Source organism: Ochotona princeps, chromosome 3 (assembly GCF_030435755.1).
Source record: "Ochotona princeps isolate mOchPri1 chromosome 3, mOchPri1.hap1, whole genome shotgun sequence".
NCBI classification, from domain to species: Eukaryota; Metazoa; Chordata; class Mammalia; order Lagomorpha; family Ochotonidae; genus Ochotona; species Ochotona princeps.
In genome coordinates, this window is record NC_080834.1 from 86,496,120 (window position 1) to 86,516,817 (window position 20,698).

At 43.1% G+C, this 20,698-nt stretch overlaps 1 protein-coding gene across 5 annotated transcripts in view; it reads right to left on the reverse strand.

Annotated features, from left to right (window-relative positions):
* Positions 1-1,240: 1,240 nt before the first annotated feature.
* GOLGB1 (golgin B1) overlaps positions 1,241-20,698 on the reverse strand; it is a 78,178-nt gene continuing 58,720 nt past the window's right edge. For all 5 annotated transcript variants that reach the window (XM_058661960.1, XM_058661957.1, XM_058661956.1 and 2 more), the window contains 8 exons: positions 15,302-15,480; positions 10,323-10,488; positions 10,030-10,167; positions 6,132-6,275; positions 5,412-5,509; positions 4,724-4,858; positions 2,469-2,574; positions 1,241-2,208 (listed from right to left, as the gene is read on the reverse strand). In XM_058661960.1, coding sequence (XP_058517943.1) covers positions 2,074-2,208; positions 2,469-2,574; positions 4,724-4,858; positions 5,412-5,509; positions 6,132-6,275; positions 10,030-10,167; positions 10,323-10,488; positions 15,302-15,480 — 1,101 coding nt within the window. In that variant the 3' untranslated portion in view covers positions 1,241-2,073. The remainder of the gene's footprint in view (positions 2,209-2,468; positions 2,575-4,723; positions 4,859-5,411; positions 5,510-6,131; positions 6,276-10,029; positions 10,168-10,322; positions 10,489-15,301; positions 15,481-20,698) is intronic.

Sequence of the window (20,698 nt, forward strand, 5' to 3'; positions counted from 1 at the left end):
CCTTAGAAAATACCCCAACTTCACCCCCAAGGAGGAGTCAAGGTATAGTAAAAACATGGGACATGGCTGGCATTGTGGTGCAGTGGGTTAAGCTATACGTCGGTGTCCAATGTCAGAGCGCCAGTTCAAGTCCTGGCTGCCCTACTTTTGATACAGTTCCATGCTAACGCACCTGGGAAAGCAGCAGATGACGGCCTAAATGCTTGGGACTTTGCCACCCACTTGGGAGATTTGAATGGCATTCTAAGCTGCTGGCTTCAGCTGTTATGGCCATTTTCAGATGTGAATCAGCAGATGAAAGAGCTCTGTTCTTCTGCCTTCTGAATAAATATTTAAAAAAATCAAAATTAAAAAAAAAAAAGAAAATATCATGGGCTTTTAAGCAAGCCAGAGTTAGTTTCATTAAGTTACTTATTATACTTTGAGAAAAGTGCGCCAGCTCTTCCCAAGTGGCAACTTAACATAAAAACATAATGCACATCTAACATGCTCTATGTTATTAAACTTCCTTCCCCTACTCCTACCAGGGGGACCCCCTGGGGGCCTACTCTTCTCAGTACCAGCCAACAGTCCTCCCAGGACCGTATATGAATCCCACAGGAATTTCATGCCTTAAGGTCCAGTCTGTTTCAGGATTAGAATGGAATTTTCTCATTATACTTCCTGATCCTAGGATCTAGCCACTAAAGCTAAGGGGATACATGCAACGATTTACTGATGTTGGCCAGTGAGAAGGAAGCCTGGACATTGAGCTGTCTCCTACCCCTCATAGTTATTCTTTTCTAAGGTGTGCGCACACACACATACACGCACAAACACAATATCTCATTCTGAAAATAATTTTATTATCTTACAGTTGTTCAGGAAAGTCCCTGGGATTCTGTGACCAACATTCAATCACCATAAAACCAAGATTTAGAGCAGATCGGACACCTACCAGTCTTCCCTCTTCCTTGGGTGGTGACAATAGGCAGGAAACATACAATGTACATAGTGAAAAAACAGCCAAGTGGTAAGGATGGGCAAGGGAGGGCAGGGAGGACACAGGCACAAATGGAATCCAGTCCTGGCCGTCACTCTCAGGGCTTGATTTTAATCTTCTATCTTCTGTTTACTATTTATTTCCGCAGAGGCCAGAGGACTCTGAGACTGAGAAAGTAGAATAGCCGTCACAGAAAGCAAGGCAGCCCAGTGCTCCACACAGCCCTGGGAGTTGCAATGTGGCTGCCAGAGCCCTGGCTCCTGCTGGTCTCTGGGAACACTCCCCCAGCCCCATTCAGGGCATTTTCAGATAGTAATGGAATGACAAGCATTGGAAACCTGCTTGTCCACAGCCGGCTCTTCCTGCCTCGGAGAAAAGAAAGGCACTGGTCACTTAATACCTTCATACACAAGATCAAGGGCACAGGAGACGGGATCCTATGCTTATAGTCCAGGACCACAAATCTTCACCACAGTTGGGGCTGAACAGTTCGGGGAGAAGAGGCTGTCCTTCCCACAGACTTTTCAGCTGAAACCCCCCAGAGAGCTCTTCAGCATCTACCCCGATCTGCAGCAGACTTAGCTTCATGTCCTGTGAGGCAACGGGTCCCTCCCCAGGACTCTGCCTGTGGCAGGGCCATCTTCCCCTCAAAGCAGGAGAAATATAGGCAAATGCGGTAAGGAGAGTTATCAATGAAGATGATACTGGTCTTGGGCAGATTCGGTTTATTGGAACCATTTTCCTGCTTGGCTGAAAGGCATTCCTCAGTATCTTTTACAGGACCATAAAAGATCAGGACCCAGCAAGATCTGAACAAAACCGGCCTCAACAAACCAACGGTGGGGCTTCTCAGCTTAGACAGAAATCTCCAGGCTGTCAGTGGCAGAAGCAAGTCAGCACACCAGTCCCTGCATCTCCACCTTGTCCTCAAAGCCACCTGTGTTGTTTTTGCAGGCACTTTCTGTGGCGAGCTGGAGACGGTCTCTAAAGGGAAGACTAGTTCCATGGGACTCGACACTTCTGACACCAGAGGCTAGAGGTCAAGGGAATCCCAAATTCGGAGGGGATAGTCCAAAAAGTGACAAATAAGTTTACAGATGACCCGTGAAACACAGAATAAGTAGAACATGAACCACCAGAAGGTAGATGGCTGCTAGCAGGGGCACTCGGGTGCGGGAATGGCAGAGCGAACGCAGGCCCCGCTTCCACCCAGCACCACTCCGGCTCTGAAAGAGAAAGCTCAGAGTCAGCAAGTTCCATCTCTGGGATACATCCCTTTCCCTCCCCGGGTAATCCGGAACGTAAGCAAAGCTGATTTCACCATGTTCCTTCAATCTTCCGGCTCTTCCAGTCTCAGCCCCTGACCTGGCTTATGGTCTGACTTCTGCATTCCGCCCCCAACCTGCCTCCCCCGGACTCCTTGGCCTCCTCACAGCCAGCCCCATCTGAGAATAGCATCCTCTCGATATCCTTCTTCCCATCTCACCCTTCGACAGCTGTTGCTGGTTAGATCAATTAAAAGTGCCTGTTCCTGAGTGCCACAGGAGCCAATGATGGGAGTTCGGCCCGAGTCCCACTCGGTATGCTCCATCCTGTGTTGGGGACAAGAGAGGCATGGCATTGGTTCGTGGTACCAGAGGGTGGTCGGGTGAAGTCCACACTACCCAGCTCAGAGGATCTGTGATGAGGCTGCTCTCCCAGCCCCTGATCCCATGCATGGAGGTTATTGGCAGACAGGTTTCTTTCAGCAGGACTAAGAAGTGAGAATAACTGCCTACTCTGCATCACATGCCATGCAGGCAAATCCCCCAGCTCTGAGGTTGGTGTTATTCTCTTCAAAGTAAGGCTTTGGGAGGTTAAGACTGCCTGCTGCCTTACAGCCATTCTAGGGCTGGAATTCAATACCCACTTTTGTCTTCAAACCACAGGCTATTTTTTTCCCCACTAAACCACACCTGACTCAGAAAACCATACAATTTTTTTTTCATTTATTAAAAATCAGTAAGAAAAAGCTATCAAGAAAGGTATTTCTGTGGGTTCTTGAAACTGAGCCTCTTTTCCTTACTGCTTTATTTTTGCTGATCTGCTTATTCATTTAGTAACAGAACTTCTCCATTTAAATGAAGCTGCCACGAGTCACTCAATGGTTTCTGACAAAAACACGAACTGTGGTAACTTGACCAAGCCTTCGTGCAAAGGGATGCACTTTTTAACTGGATAGGGAGGACGAAACCCTTACTGTTCTCCCGGGAGAGGACACCTTAATCTGGAGATTCTGGAGAAAGAAACTGAGCATCCACAGCCTTGCTCCTTCCTGCCTGGTTCTCTCTTGCGATCCAGGTTGGGGTCTCTGCCTCTGGGAATAAGCCTTCCAGAGGCTGCCTTCACCTGGAAAGCTGTGGTGTGTTACCCCGCGGCTCAAGCTGACACCTTCTACAGACTAAGCTGAAGGAGAATGTGATGCTTTGCACATAGCTGCTTTTAAATGGAAAGCGCAGGGAGCCCTGTGATTGAGTAACTGTGCAAATCTAACATGGAATGGCAGTACTTGGCCTAAGGAGGCCACTCTTAACTACTTACCCTGATGCATATTCTGTATTGGGGCCTAAAAGGGGACTGTGGAAAGGCTAAGTTGGATTGATGGGGCTTTGTCCAGGGGTTCCAGAGTTAGACTGTACACATAGTCTCCAGTTGACTTGGACCAGGTTAATTACAGATGAAATAGATTAACCTCCTCATTGGCCAATTGATTGACCAATCAATTCCCATCCAAGCAGAAATGAAAACAGCCGTGGCCTGAAAATGCTTGGCAGAGATGGTAAGATGCAAGGCAGTGTTGGGCACAACAGAAACATAGAACCTACTCTCAAGCTGTAGAGAGGTAAAGATGTATATTTTATTTAATAATTGTGAACATGCTGCATAGGAAAGAAGGGCACCTTAAATAAACACTTTCCCTGGGGTGGCCACGTCTACTAGCTGAACATTGAAAAAAGGCACAAATGCCATTCTCAGAGGACAAAGACAACATACACAGGTGGCCTTCAACCTGCTTTTCATGTTGCATTTCAGGGATTTGCAGCAGCAAAACAATGACAGCCACTCTCCACTCTCTTTTACATTAGTGACGCTTTTGATGGGTGAGTTGGGAACAGGGAATTAGGGATGTGTCACTTGGCCCTTTCAGAATATGCTTGGAGCCACTGCTCACAGGATGTACACCTCACTCTGGTTCCAGTGCTCTAGTGTGGCAAGAGCAGTGTAGGGAAGCTTACCCCAGGCCACAACCACCTGGGATGGGAGCGGGTGTTCAGGGGTAGGAGGGGCACTTGTCACCCACATCAAAGGCCACATTCTCTTACTAGCAACTTTTCACATGTCAATAGAGAATGTGCTCGTGTGCACCTATTTATTTGGCACTAACTGCTACCTCAAACTCGTATATCTATTGTTGGGATGAATCAAGATATCTTTCATAACTTCTTTCATATCATATGAATTAGGTGACTATCATCATAATAGAATAATATCATCATTATTAATATTATTCCCTAAGATTAACCACCTTGGTAAGCACAGTCCTCCTGTACCCCAAACACGTCATTTCACTTCGGTAACCACAAAGACTCTAACCTTCACGCAGCACTTCTCTCAAGATGAGAATCACTCTGCATACTGACATGTGCACGCTGATGATCAGAGAGAGTCAGCATGAACAGAGCCTCGATCCCTCACACTTACCGCCTCAACTGCTCCTCAGCCACAGAGAGGGCATTCTCAGCAGCCACTCGTTGGTCACGTTCTTCTTCCAGCAGCTTCCTCAATTCACTCACTTCCTGTTTAGTGTTGCACAGCTGCTGCTGGGCCTCAGAGAAGCTTCCAGATAAAAGGGAAATAAACTGCATCACTATATGCAAAATGTAATTGCTAACATGACACTTTCAAAAGTGTCTGGACATAGGAAATCAAAAGGTTAAGCTTATCTGGGTGCAGACACTGTCTGGAAATCCATGTATAGCTTTTTCATAACATATACACCTGTGAAGCTTTGAAGACCCCCTGTATGATGGAATCAGCATCTTCATGAGGTTATAAAGCAGAAAGACTTACAGAACCCTGTCTGAACAAAGAGCGTATTTTAAAGGCATAGCTGCAAAGAGACTGAATGCAGCTACAGAAGACACCTGGAGTATTTTCAGGGACTCACTGCACTGCTCCATTGGAATATTATGGAGAGTTTGTTAGTGGGTGAGTACACTGGTGTTTATTTTCACACATAATTTGTTAGCTGATGATTGCTGCTATTTAGTCCTCACATCTCTTCTGTGAGGTAAGATAATGACATGTTCCTGAACCTTTGTTCAACCCAGACTGGTATGCGGTTTCTGCAGTTGGAGTACGTGTTCCAGGGTGACAGTGCAGCCCCTACCTGAGCTGTGGCTCCCCTAGATCCTCGGGATCACTCCTCCTGTGCATTCCATTCTTCTCCTGCGGAGCTCCGGGGGCGACATCTCCACTGAGTGGCCCCTACAAGAATGAATTTGATAAAGCAGTCATAAAAGCTCTTATGGAACTTCACCCGCACAGAGTGAGAACCCGCCTGACATTGGAGCAAAGGAGAAATCCTGGAGAGGAGTCTCCCTCCTCGACAGCATTGCAAGTTCAGAGGTGAGACCCTTCTGCTCCAGGAAGAAGACTGGCTGCCACATTCACATTCTTGATTTTCATCTCTTCAAAGTTTAAAATCTGCGTTCTTCTCGTGGAAGCTCAGGGGTTTCTCAGAAGCTTCTCTAATCCATCCCCTGCTCACCAACTGGCAATCTTCCACCCTCATCTCTGCCCTCCTCCATGGCCACCAACAACTCTACCTGTTGGTCTCTCAGCTCCAGATCCCCCTATATTTGACTGTTTTTGCTTTAGAGTTCTAAAAGCCTTGGACATCACTGTTTCCACCTTATTTTCTGATTGCCCTTCCACCATCTCACTCTTTCTCAGACCCTGGTTTCATCTGAATTGACACTCCCCCTTCCTTTTCATTTTCTTCCATCATATTTAGTCACATGAGTTCTTCCATGGTGCCCTCTGGACTTCATCACTGGCACTCAACTCCCCAACACTTCTCCCAGCCTCTTGACTTCTCTGCACTCACCGCCTGCAGCTCTTGAACCTGCTTCTCCAAGACTGCACAGTGGTTGAAGAGGTCACTGTAGTGCTGCTGGCTCTCACGGAGACTCTGGTTGGTGTCACAGAGCTGAATGGAAAGGGTGCTCTTCTCTTCGAGCAGCTGAGAGAACTAAGGCAGAAGAGAGGCTGAGTGCCATCCCACAAAACTGCTGTTGTTCTTCACAGTGCTTGGGCTAACAGCCCTGGGTTTTAGGGATCTAACTTTTTAATGTAAGACTTTTGTTATTTAAACAAGGGCAACGAGATGTTGGCCTTGTATTCTTTCAAGGTGAAAAAAAAGGCAAATTTTGGGCCCTGCGGCATGGCCTAGTGGCTAAGGTCCTCGCCTTGAAAGCCCCGGGATCCCATATGGACTCCGGTTCTAATCCCGGCAGCCCCACTTCCCATCCAGCTCCCTGCTTGTGGCCTGGGAAAGCAGTCAAGGATGGCCCAAAGCTTTGGGACCCTGCACCCATGTGGGAGACCCGGAAGAGGTTCCTGGTTCCCGGCATCGGATTGGCGCGCACCGGCCCATTGCGGCTCACTTGGGGAGTGAAACATCGATTGGAAGATCTTCCTCTCTCTCTCTCCTCCTCTCTGTATATCCGGCTTTCCAATAACAATAAATCTTAAGAAAAAAAAAAAGAAAAAAATGCAAATTTTGAACAGCTCTGGAAGAGTAGCACGTGCCTCACACATGAACACCAATGACAACAAAAACAATGCAGAAACCCTTCAGTAACAGAACAGGCTAGCAGAGTATGCAAGAGGCAGAAGGTAACAGCTTGGGGTCCAAGTTTAGGACCCAAGAAATGACTATAACTCCCAGAAATAAACACGACTGGGCAGAGAACTACCACCTAAAATGCTGTACACTAATATTACTGAGCAGATCCATCAATGCCACTAAGAGCTATCAACCACTAAGAAAACAGAGTAAGAAAATTTGGGATGTGGTAGGAAGGAGAAACAAAAACAAAGCCTAATATGCCTGTATATATCCAAGAAACTGAGCCGAGAGAACATTCTCACGCAGGAGTAAACTAGTAACAGGCACAGGACCCCCTCCACTGGGAGTAAGAAGTTATCTACCTGGCCATGCAACGCAAGACACTTTTGACCGTGTCTAAAATAGAAAATCAGTTTTTAGATTTAATGAAACATTTATCCAATACAGCTTCCACTCACCTATTTGAATTCTGTTCCCTGGAACTATAATTCTAATTTCTCACTGCAGGCTGTGAAATTTTAATTCTTGGTTTTGATTAACATCCAGATACATATTAATAGTCACAAAGAAGTCTTTCCAAAGCACCTGTTGTGGAAGCTTGGATATGTTATGAGCAGAAGCTGCATGTTCAGCCTTTTTTTTTTCTATGTGTTTGGGCAAAAACATTGCATTAATATTTTAGAGATATTAGAGTTCCAGAGACACTCTGGATGATGGCATTTGTTGCATACAAAAAAGAAAATAAGAGAGAGAGAGAACCAACGTTGCCAGTGTTTTCATATGCTGAAAAAGTGCTTTTCCAAATCTAAGATTATTCCTTGTATTTGTCATTCTGAAGAGCAATTTTCAGCTTGCATGGCATTTTCACAAGTATTATTTGAGGGGTAGAAGAATAATTTTTGTCTCTATTTACAAATGACAAACAAACACTGACTTGTTTTGAAAGCATGTGGCCAGTGGATGTCAAAAAAGGACTTGAGTGTGAGTCTCTGAGGTTTTTTGGTTTGTTTTTCTTAAGGCAGAGAAAAAATAATGAAAGAGCAGGGAAAGAAGAGCAGCAGGAAGAGCTGCCACCTGCTGGTTTATTCTCTAAACACCACACAGTCAGGTCTGGGCCATGTGGGTTGCAGGAGCCCAGCTCCTTGAGCTCACTGCTGCATCCCTGACCCTCTACTGACAGAGGAAGCTGGAGTTAGGAATCAAACCTCCACTACACTGCAGAATGTAGGCACCTTACCTGCTAGAACTAAGAGCTGCCTGTTATTGTGATGAAGTCCCAAGTAAGAGTCCAGGAGGGAAAGCTAAAAAGGTCACGGAGTTTATTTTGTTTTGGGGTAGGGGTTGACAGACATCAGTATAAAAAGTAAGTAAATGTTTGAGAAGTAATGCCAGCTTGAAGACAGAGGTAACTGGGTACAATGACAACTACCAGATTCTGAGACAGGGATTGACATAATGTTCATCTAACACAGAGGGAAGTTAGTTTTACAGGCTGCAATGAACAGTCCAAATGTTCTAAAATAACAAGATAAAAACAAAAAAACCTTCAGAGTTGAAAAATCCTAATTCGTCAGCAGATCTGAAGGAGGAAAGACAAACCTGTGAAACTCATGAGACAAACACCCTTAACTGGACGTTTGTACTAAGCCACCCTCATATAAACCACCTTTTATACTTGTATTATTCTATCTAGGATAAACAAAGGTCGCTACTGTTCAAGCATTAGCACTGCTGCACTTTTATTCTAACCAACTCAATGATTAGAATACCAACTCATTTATGCATTGTCAGTCACCGATTTAAGGGCATAATTGCAGCGATTAGTATTTATCAAAAGATATTTAATAGCCCTAAGTCTTTTTTTTTTTTAAAGATTTTATTCTTATTACAAAGTCAGATACACAGAGAGAGGAGGAGAGACAGAGAGGAAGAACTTCCGTCTGTCCGATGATTCACTCCCCAAGTGAGCCACAACGGGCCGGTGCACGCCAATCCGATGCCGGGAACCAGGAACCACTTTCAGGTCTCCCACGCGGGTGCACTGTCCCAATGCATTGGGCCGTCCTCGACTGCTTTCCCAGGCCACAAGCAGGGAGCTGGATGGGAAGTGGAGCTGCCGGGATTAGAACCTGTGCCCATATGGGATCCCGGGGCGTTTAAGGCGAGGACCTTAGCCGCTAGGCCACACCGCCGGGCCCAATAACCCTAAGTCTTGATGGGTATCTGTGATCACACCCATGTACACACATGTTCCATCTTTCTCTCATCACTCTGAAAAAAAACTTCTCAAAGTTTAGACATTCACAGCTATCCTCAAAGCAAACCTGGGCTCCACAGTCTGACTTCCTGCATTTTCTTCAGTATTAAGATTCCCTGACCAGGTTTCTGAGATGCCAGAATTAGAGGAAGTGCCCCTGCAGAATCCGTTGAGTAGTCAGACAAGAAGAGGACAGTGATTCATGGTAAGGTGGGGGAAGAAGGTGGGGGAAGGAGAGAAGCAGAGAATGGATGCTGAGGGAAGAGAGTGGTGAGCAGGCATCTGATGATGATGCTCTTCAATCCCCCCAGGCCTCACTCTCCCCTGTGGTGGCTCTCCCCTACAGACAGAGGTCTCATCTACTCCAGTAGGTTTCCCCAGTGTGTTCAGAGTATCAGAGCTAGGATTTGGGTAAAGACTAGCTGACTCCTTCAATTTAAGGGCATTAGACACTGAAAAAGCCTCCAAAGGGGGTGCAATGAAACAGACCCCTCACCTCTATCCCTGCTTTGTAATCACATTGAAAAAGCTCTGCTCCCTTTTACTGAGACTCTTATCTACTGCACAGGAGGAACTTGTTTGAGAATCTGCAGGGAGTTACCCCAACATTACTAAGAAGTTTTGGAGGAGGGGAAAGAATGCTTGGTGGGGGTGGGGAGGGTAACTAAAGCTTCTTTATTGTTACTGTGTGGATGTCCTCAAATCATTCCCAAATACTCTCCAAAAACTAGGAAAAGGAAATGGCCCCATGTCCAGTGCTTTGGGGCATACCATCCCAGTTTGAAGTAAAACATACACACCCTAAGTTATGTGACAGTTGCTCTCTAGACCAAATCAGTTTCTTGCTGCCAGTTGTCTAACAACAAATTGAATTCTAATCAAGTAGGAGACACTTACCTTGCTGTTCAGTTGCTGAAGTCTTAATTCCTTTTGGTGAATTTCCTTCAAGCTGTCATTGAGTTGGGTCCTGAGAAGTTCCGTCTCATAAGCTAGGTTCTGTGATCCATCTGGGCTAGCTGATGTGTCTGGAGAAGCCTGGCAGGACACACACACTGATGAAATTCTCTCCTGACATATCTCTCTGGGGAAACCTTATCTACCCTTTAGGAAGGCAAACACTCCACAGGAAGTCCCAAGAAGCTTACTTAGAAGTGGCAGATGCTTTACTCTGTGGTACAGAAACTACGCACCTGTCTTTGGTATTGTACTTTGAGGGGCTGAGTCTGGGACGACGAAAGCCTTAATTCCCTCATGAGATTCTGCAGATGACTGAGCTGCTGGTCTTTATCTGAGAGAGCCAGAAGGTACTGCTCCTTCATGCTCCTCTCATGCAGTTCCCAGGAACTCTTCTCCATCCTAGAGGAAAGCAGGGAATGACCACAGGTAAAAACAGGCTATGAGACAATATCAATAATTTCATAGTCAAAGCAGTCTTATGAGTTGTTGGGAGTCTAGCGAAGAAAGTACATGGGAAAGAAAAATAATCGGAATAAAATTTCAATTATAAAGACAACTATGCAATAAAGTGATGACAGAATATGATAAGAATTCTTTTTTTAAGATTTATTTATTTATTGGAAAGGCGAATATACAGAGAGGAGGAGAAACAGAGAGGAAGATCTTCCACCCGATGGTTCACTCCCCAGGTGGCCGCAATGGCTGGAGCTGAACCAATCCGATGCCAGGAGCCAGGAACCTCTTCCAGGTCTCCCACGCAGGTGCAGGGTCCCAAGGCTTTGGGCCATCCTCAACTGCTTTCCCAGGCCACAAGCAGGGAGCTGGATGGGAAGTGGGGCTGCCGGGATTAGAACCAGTGCCCATATGGGATCCCATTGTGTGCAAGGTGAGGACTTTAACCACTACACTATCGTGCCAGGCCCAGAATATGATAAGAATTCTGACTGGAATGGCTTCACAGAAAAGCTGGTAGTTGGCCTGCAACCTAAACAGTGACTCAATTCCCCATAATGGAAAAAACAGTTCAGATTCAGGAAACAAAAGAGCAGAAAGCACATATCTGGAATGTGCAGCATGCATTTTAGATCGTTGTAGGAGACACTGTGTATGATGGCTATAGTAAGAAATGAGGGTAAAGAGGAATGAAGTCAGGTCAGGTGGGGCTTGGAAGCTAAGGTGACTTCAGCAGGACATGTTTCAGTGGCATGAAAGAGTGTAAGATCACAGTGCTGAGAATGCAGCTAAGGACTTGAGCTCAGATGCTAGCTGTGTCATACACAAAGTGTGGGACTGAAGAAAAGTTACTCTCTGGATCTCATCAACAAAATGGCTATGACTCGGGATTATTGCAAGGACTAAATCATACCATATGCTAATTACTGAACATAGGATCTGGTAGATAGTAAGAATTCAATAAATACTCACTCCTGGGGCCTGTGCTGTGGTATAGCACATTAGGTTGCAGTCTGCAACACTGGAATCCCATATGGACACCAGTTAGGTTCCACCTGCTCCACTTTCAATCCAGATCCCTGCTAATGGCTTGGGAAAGCAGCCAAGAATGACCTACCTGGAAGACCTGAAGGAGGCTCCTGACTTCAACTTAGCTGAGCCAGGGCCACTGCGGTCACTTGGGAAGTGAACATGCAGATAGAAAATCTCCGTCTTTCCTTCTCTGCAACTCTGTCTTTTAAATAAATAAATCTTTTAAAAAATTCACCCTTACCGTTTCTATTTATTTATCCCCTGAATTTGGCCAGCAGCAAGCCTGCTATTTTCTTTTTATTATATTATTATATAATTATATTATATACAATTTATACATTATATATTATATATCGCTATGTTTTATTATAGCAAAGATAGCTCCTTTGCCATTATTTGCATAATGCTTTTTATACTTTCCCTGAAAAAAAACCGATAATTATGATCAAATTTCTGCAGCATCCCTTTATCTTTCAGCAGCATCAATGTTTTCATGTCACCAATACAAGCCTTTGTTTGAATTACCCCTAAATGTTTTTAAAGATTTATTTATTTTCATTGAAAAGGCAGATTTACAGAGAGAAGAGACAAAGATCTTTCATATACTGGTTCACTCACAAAATGGCTAAAATGATCAGAGCTGAGAGAACAGAAGGCATTTGCATTTTCTAGAGAACAAAACTCATCTTTTATTTTTAACCTCCTCTGCAATCCCCATCATTTGGTCAAAAGTGTGTCCTGAACTTTTATTATCCGGGGAAGCTGTCAACTCCCTGAGGAAACTGCCAAATTGATCCACTGTCACATATATGTCCCCAAGATGTTAAATATGAAAGTTTTTTAGGTGTGATTTTACTCCATAGAATTTAAAACATCCAGTTCAGCACTTTGCTGCATAAACATTCCTTAAGGTTTATTCTGAAATACCATGCAGGTTAAGGGCATCAACAAAAAAACACATTCCTGAGTCTGCCCAGCAAGAGCGCTCTTAGGGATGTTAGACCAGCAAGACTACATTCTGGCCTGCTGGCCACTAGGCACCTCTCACCCTCCTGACTGAGTGGTGTCAGAAGAGGCCAGTGTGGGGTCTCCACTGTCACCACTCCCCACTTCCATCCTCCACTGCAGAGTCAGCAAAGGCAGCATGCAGGGCCTGGACATCCGCCTTGACCTCTCATCAGGTTACTACAGCGTCCCTACCTGTACCTGCAGAAGACATCCACTGAGGAACCTGGAGTGTGGACACCACCCAGCGTTAGCAAGGCACACTCCTCAATGGCCTTCAACCAGGGGCAAAAGAGGCCGAGTGAAGAGCCTGCACTTCTGATGCTGTCCAGCGTCATGCACTGCCCTTCCCTGTGTCCCTCAGCAGTATCAGTGGAGGCCAGGCAGGCAGCCTGGACTTTGACCCTCCCCTAGCAGGATCAGAGCCCTACTGTCCTCAAGTCGTTTCAACAGGCATGGAATGGTAAGCCTAGATTTCACCTGCATAAACTAGTAAACTGGACGTCTTCTTCACTCTGTTAGTGTGGGGTGGGTGGAATTTTGGGAAAGCAGCATATTTACAGAAAATTAAGAAATGTTTAAAATTTCCAGGGCACAACCGAAAAATCATTCATCATGCCAAGAACCAGGAAAATTATAACTTGATTAATAAATAGCAATAAACAGATTATAACCTTAACACTAACATAGAGGAGACACAGATGATAGAATGGTACAACAAGAATTTTCAGATAGACATCATAGAAATATTGCATATCAGAAAAAAATAAAGAAAACCCCAGCAAAGAAAAAATACAGAAAATATCTGAATAGACACTTCTAGGATCAAAAAGCATAATCTCCAAAATTAAAAGTTGAACAGATGGCCTCAATAACAGAAAAGTGATAGAAGACAATATAATAGAAGAACATACAGAAAATAGTTGCAAATTACAGAGTTGACAGAAACGCATATTTTTTAAAAGACTTATTTTATTTCAAAGGCACAGTTAGAGAGAGAGAGAGAGAGAGAAGAGAAGAGAAGAGAAGAGAAGAGAAGACAAGACAAGACAAGACAAGACAAGAGATATCGCCCATCCACTGGTTCCCTTCTCAAATGGCCATAATGGCCAGGACTGGACCACACTGAAGCCCAGAGCCAGGACCTTCTATCAGGTCTCCCATTCTGGTGGCAGGGGTCCAAGCTTAGACCATATTCCACTGCTTTTCCAGGCCTTTAGTAGGGAGCTGAGTTGGAAATAAAGTAGCTGGGACTTAAACAGGTAACCATATGGGATACTTGTGCCATAGGTGGCAGTTTTACCTACTATGCCACAGCACTGGTCCCTCCTATCTAGAATATATAAGTAACACAAAAGTCAAAAATTAGGAACGTGAGCCTACAGCGATGGCTCAAGTAGCTAATCCTGTACCTCCAAGTGCCAGGATCCTATACAGGCACTGGTTTGCGTCCTAGCTGCTTCACTCTCCATCCAGCTCCCTTCTTGTGGCCTGGGAAAGCAGCGGAGGATGGCCCAAAGTCTTGGGACCCTGCACCCATGTGGGAAACCAGGAAGGAGTCCTTGGCTCCTGACTTCAGATCAGTTCTGCTCTAGTCACTGCAGCTATTTTTAGAGTGAAACAGAAAATGGAAGAATTCCTTTTGTCTTTCCTTCTCTCTGTAAATCTACCTTCCCAATAGAAATAAATAAATCTTAAAAAAAAATTAAGAACCGGAGTTTAAGATGGATAAAACATACAGACACTTCATCAAATACATATGGATGCAAAATAGGCTCAAAAAAATCTCAACATCATTCATTATGATATGAAAATCACAAAAGGATATGATTACACAGCTCTTAAAAACAACTAAATAAAAAAATTACACTATCAAATGCTGGTGAGAATGTATAGAAATACGCTACTAGTAGGAACATGAGACTGTATAGCCACTCTGGTAAGTAGGTTTATAGTTTCTTCAAAAATGAAAATACACAGTTACTACATAAATTAGTATTTTCACTCTTGGACAATTATTCCAGAGAAATAAATACTTAGTTCCACAAAAAACATACGACAAATGGTCATATTACTTTTATTTTTAACAGCTAAAAATTAGAAATGACATACATATGTCTTTAGTGGGTAAATGATTAAAGTGGCACATGCATAGTGCACAACAGTATTCATTCACAAAAAGAATCAGCACCAGTACACACAATAATCAAGGTTGATGGATTTCAACAGTATTTGATGCATGAAAATTGTCACTTTCAGAAGGATATATAACACTTGATTACAGATATAAAACATTCTCAAAAATGACAAAATTACAGGAGAAAACAGATTAGTGCTGCCAGAAGTGAAGCATGCAAGGTTTGGCGGATGTGGGGTTGGGTGAGCAGGAAGGAATGTCACCACATGTGAAGGGCACAAGGGACAAGATTATAGTGATGGAGCACCTCCATTTCTTGGTTGGTGACGTTTACATCAGCCTACAAATGTGACAAAATGGCACAAACCACACATATTCAAATGAGTGCATGTGAAATCCAAGTAAAATCTGTTAATTGAATCAACGTAGATTTCCTGGCTTTGATATTATGCTATCATTGTAGGAAACGAAGTTAAGGATGCACAGGCAGTCTGTGTTATTTTCATAGCTTTTTATAAATCTATAATGACTTGAATAAAAATAATTAATGGAGAATAAAAGAGTCCAAAGTTGGGGTTATCATACCTGAGCTGATGCAGCTCATGTTGCCAAGAGAGGTTTTCCTGCCTGAGCTCGTCTTGCATAATCTGAAATGTTTTCATCTTGTCTTGATACTCTTGAAGCTGGGCCCTCAAAGGGCGTAACTCGGTGATCTCTTGATTCATCTGTAAATATTGTTGCTGCAGATTCTTTAGTTCCTTCAGCTTTAACCAAATGAAAAGCAAAAGAGTGATTTGTTTTATCTCATTTTGCTGAAAGATAGCTAAAGCTCCCCCAATTGAGACCACAACAGACAACTACCACTGTCACTGACACATCTCTGCAGAATGGATTTCTGAATTGGTGAAACAAGTGCAGCTAGATGGGTGGAAATCACCCATGGAACTGTCATATAGAGCGTAGAAACTGACCATTTCTGCGGCTTGCACCCCTGATCCCAAGTTGACTCGAAAGCTGTAATTCTGACATGAGACAGACTTATGGGGTATAGTTACTTCATTGGTTGTAACATTCTAGGACGAGACATATAAAGACAGATTGGCTTTCCATTTAATCATGACTAGACATCTAAACTTTCCTAAGTCTGGGTTAATGGATGTTGATTATAAAGAAGGTAGCACTGCCAGGTGTGGTTAAGAGCACTTAGGCTCTGAGTAAGAAGTCCCACTATTTCTTCACTGTCCATGACCCTACACATGCTCTTCATGCCCTCTAACTATCTCCTACCCTTATCTATTAAATTAAGACAATTACAATACATTTTCCATATAACTACGTGAATTAAAGACACTTCACTTTACTCATAAAGTTAGTGATAACCATGAATTTGCTTTAGTTAGCAAATATGTTGACATACATCCCAGGTATATTTCAAACTTTCACTACAACACTGAATAAAATCTTCATTGTAGGATATTTTCAGGATATCTGACAAAGAACACACATCTTTTATACCTATAAACATGAAAGCTACAATAAAGGCATTTAAAAAAAACAAACACAAGAACATAAAATAGATCAGTCAGCGGCAATGAAATTAATTTCAGAAGCTTCAGAGCAGAAGATAAAGTGGTAACTGACTTAACAGACTGGAGAAGCCAAATCTTAAGCTGGCAGCAGGGAAAGCCAAGAGCCAAGAGAACTTACTCGCAAGAATCTTCGAAAGGCTCAGGAATGAACAGCACCAGGTACCTCTGGAAAATACGGTGATAGGGTGGGAGCTAGGAAGAGGTTGTGGCTGAGATATAGAGCATTAGTTGAAATGTGCTAAGAAATCATTTCATCAGCTCCATACTTTATATTACCCTGATAGACACTAGAGTTGTACCTTCAGGAGAAGGTAAAGGAAGTACCTCACAGCTATGGATAGCAGGTACAGTCATAAAAAGAGGGTACTGTTCCAAAACAAGGGTGAGCAAGTCAATGCATGCTTTCAGTTTCTCTCCCTGTTTTATTGACAAAAGATCCTTCACATGGAAAATAAAAAGTAATGTTTTTATTGAGCCCAAGAGGAACTAAAGATGCCAACACAGGCACTATCAACAATAAGCTCAAGAAAATCACCCTGCCAGTTAAGTCACATTTGGGAAGCCCTACTCATAAGTTTTTTAGACCCTATCCTTAAACAGGAAGAGTAACCGAAGGATAACAGCCTTACTTGAGAAAAATTAACATTAAAGAAGGGATGGAAACCAACTGGAAGAAAGTAACTTAGAAGAGATAGGGAAAGAATGTGACCAAAGGTTTGAGAATATCACAAACAAGAAACACCAAGACACAAGTAAAATTTACAGGAAAAAAAAATCCCACCCCAAAACTACCACCACCATCCCTGAAGAGAAAAGAAAACGTAATAATGACTTAAAGGGAAAAGACTTAGAAGTACAGGATGACAAAAACAAGCACTTCAATTCTGAAGTCAAAACACAAAGGTGAGAAAATTTTACAAAAGGATAGTAAAAAGCATAAAAAAGGTAACAATATTAAAAAAAAGGAAAGCAATGTATCTAAATAACAGGATTTTCTGAAAAGATAACAGACAAAAAGGGTAAGGGAGAATGGTAAAAAATTACTTTGAAGGAATTTTCAAAAATTAATGTTTTTGACTTCTTAGTTTACAAGGGCTAATTAACACGATGAAGAAAAATAAACTATATCTAGTAATAGTATAGTAAAACTTTAGGTTGGGGAAGAAGGGATAGCAAGGCGAGTGATAAAGAACTCACGTACAAAGAACAAGGAATCAGAACGGCTTTAGGCTGTAGAACCACAATGGAAGATAAAAGACGAAAGACCAGAAGTTTTTAGAATTGTGATGGGAAACTATTTTCAGTTTAGAATTCTATACCTAATCAAACTATCAACCAGGAACAAGAGAAGAAAAAATATTCTCATTAAGTTTATTTTATGTCTTTTGTTATGGAACTACTGAATGATTTGTTCCATTAAAACAATATAATGAAACCTAGAAGTAAGGTAGTCCTACAACACAGAAAAAAGGGAAACTAATATAGCAGGGTGGGTAAAGGGAAATGTTACAGGATGAAAACTGTTCTAGGAATATAGGACATCTGTTTCATCATGCATGAGTAAATCAGACTCCAGGACAATTTCCAACTTGAAGATGAAGTTGATAAGAATAAACGTGCAGATGGGTAATCAACATACTGAGAGCTAATAAAGACAAACTGCAGCATATGTGGGGGCAAACTGCATTGATAAATCAAGGGAACTAAGAAAGTAATAACAAACTCACTAAGTAAGAAAAAAATGTTGAAAATAACACACATCTCAGCACTAACAGCATTTGTAATTATAAAAATATAAACACTGAACCAAATTTAACTTAACTTACACCAGTAGATTGCAGAAGCAATTATATATTGGAAATGTGCATACATACTGAGGAAGCAGAGGAAGTAAACAGAGCTAAACCTGTTAGCATAACACTATTAGCATTTTTAAAAGCAAGTTGTTAAATACTGAAAAAAACACAAAAAGTTGAAAAAATTGAAAGTATCTTAAGATGCCCTCAGATGAAGTAGAAATGGGGTTGGGGTGCTACTCCAGCTCTTCTCAGAAAAAAACCCAAAAACTCTAGAATTTAGTGACTAATTGTGTCTAGGTAAATTTTTAAATCAGAAAGCATTTTTTATTTGAATTAAAGCAGAACTACCTTCCTTACGCAATTCACTCACTGCTCTAGTCTACACACTCAAAATGCTAAATAGAGCTAAATAGATCTATCATCAGAGGGCCGGGCATGAAGGATGCTCAAAGCCCCTGTGGCGGCACCTTCAGTGAACTTTTGTTCTCTTGCTGTGCTTTTACACCAAAGGACAGCTAACTCAAAAACATTGTAAGGCACACATCATGCAAGAGGGAGGGCTATTTGGAGCAGCAGTTAAGCCTTGGGAGTTCTGCATCCCACAATACAAGGCCTAGGACTTTTCTCTTGCCCTCCAGTCTTCATTCCAGCCTCCTAAACACCCTGGGAGATGGTAGGCGATGACTCAACTAGTTGGGTCTCACACTGAGATCCTGGCTCCTGGCTGTGACTCTGGATCTTGCAGGCATTTAGGGAGTGAATGAACTAGTAGTTGGGAGACCTCTGTCCACCTTTCAAATATGTACTTAAATTTTAGAAACCACACACTATCATTTACTGTAGAGAAATAATCTATGTTTCACGATCTGAAGCCAGGAGCCTCTTCTGGGTCTCCCATGTGGGTGCAGGGTTCCAAGGCTTTGGGTCATCCTCGACTACTTTCCCAGACCACAAACAGGGAGCTGGATGGGAAGCAGGGCTGCCGGGATTAGAACTGGCGACCATATGGGATTCTGGTGCATGCAAGGCGAGGACTTTAACCAATACACTATGGTGCCGGGCCCAGAAAGGCATATTTAAAGAGAGAAGGAGAGACAAAGATCTTTTTTTTTTTTTTTGGTTGGTATAGCAAAAATCTTAATCCACTGGTTTACTCCTAAAATGGTCGCAATGGAAGGAGCTGAGTTGAAACCAAGAATGAGGAGTCAAAAGTCTGCTCTAGGTCTCCAAAGTGAGTGCAAAGGCCCAAGGCTTTGGGTCATCCTCTACTGTTTTCCCAAGCCACAAGCAGGGAGCTGGATGGGACGTGGGATGCTGGCACTTGCAGGTGGAGTATTAGCCAAATGAGCCAATGTACCATGCTGGGGTCCCTGTGATAGGTGTGGAAGACAGGATCCGCCTCCCTTTGCATGGACACCAGACAACTCCACTGAGATTTCTGTAATCTATTTAGACATTGTCTGCCTCTGCAGAGTTAATGTATAGTATGGTATGTGAGCTTGAACGCTGATGTTGCTGATAGCGTTCTAGCCAAAAGGCCTTTCATTATTGCTTTCATTATTGCTGCCCCATTGACAATATGCTGATCAGGGGTGTTAACTCCCCTTTGATCCTATGCTAATCAAGGGTTTAGCAGAAACCTATGCTTAGGATCCTCCTCCCCCCATATGCTAATCAAGGGCGTTCTGCCCCTAGGTGTAGTATTCTTTCCCTCTTTCTTTGATCTTTGGGTCTTGCCTTCTGTGATACACTTCCTCCCTTAGCTGATTCAAGACTAGCTATAGAATGAGGATTGCAGTAGGAATGTGTTACTGATTGATGGGCACCAGGATGGATAACATCCTGCCTTAGGTGAAACAAATGGCAGAATTATCCCTAGAAACACCCATTTGACCATGACGTAAAAAGTCTGAGCCAGAGTTTGACTGGTTTTGTATAAATAAAGCAGACAGCTTTCTCGCATTGTCCATGAAGACCATGGAATTGTAGTGGTCCGTCTCTCTTTCTTTCTTTACGCCTCATCCATGCACCCTTCTTGAGTTCCAAACTCAGCTGGAGCTGGACTCCGGCAGTACTAGCCCCAAATATGTACATATTGTGTTGATGTTAAAACTAAAGCTGAAAAGGGGGACTCAATTCAGATTATAAAATGAAAACATTTTAAGTACTTTATATTAGATGTAACAGGGATAAACACATTACCCAGAGAGAAAACAAAAAATTTGCACAAGACTCAAAAGAGAAAATTACCCTTTCAGGAGAGCTAATGTTAGGAACTGGAATTCAGGGCCTGGTGCAATGGCTCAATTGGCTAATCCTCCCCATTCAAGTGCCAGGATCCCATATGGGTGCCTGTTCATGTCCCAGCTGCTCCACTTCCCATCCAGCTTTCTGCTTGTGGCCTGGGAAAGTATTAGAAGACAGCCAAAGCCTTGGGACCTTGCATCCACTTGGGAGACCCAGAGGAAGCTCCTGTATCCCGATCACCTTTGTTCTGGCTGTTGCAGCAATTTGGGGAGTGAACCAGTGGATGGAAAATCTTTCTGTTTCTCCTTCTCTCTGTAAATCTAATCTGCCTTTCCAATAAAAAAATA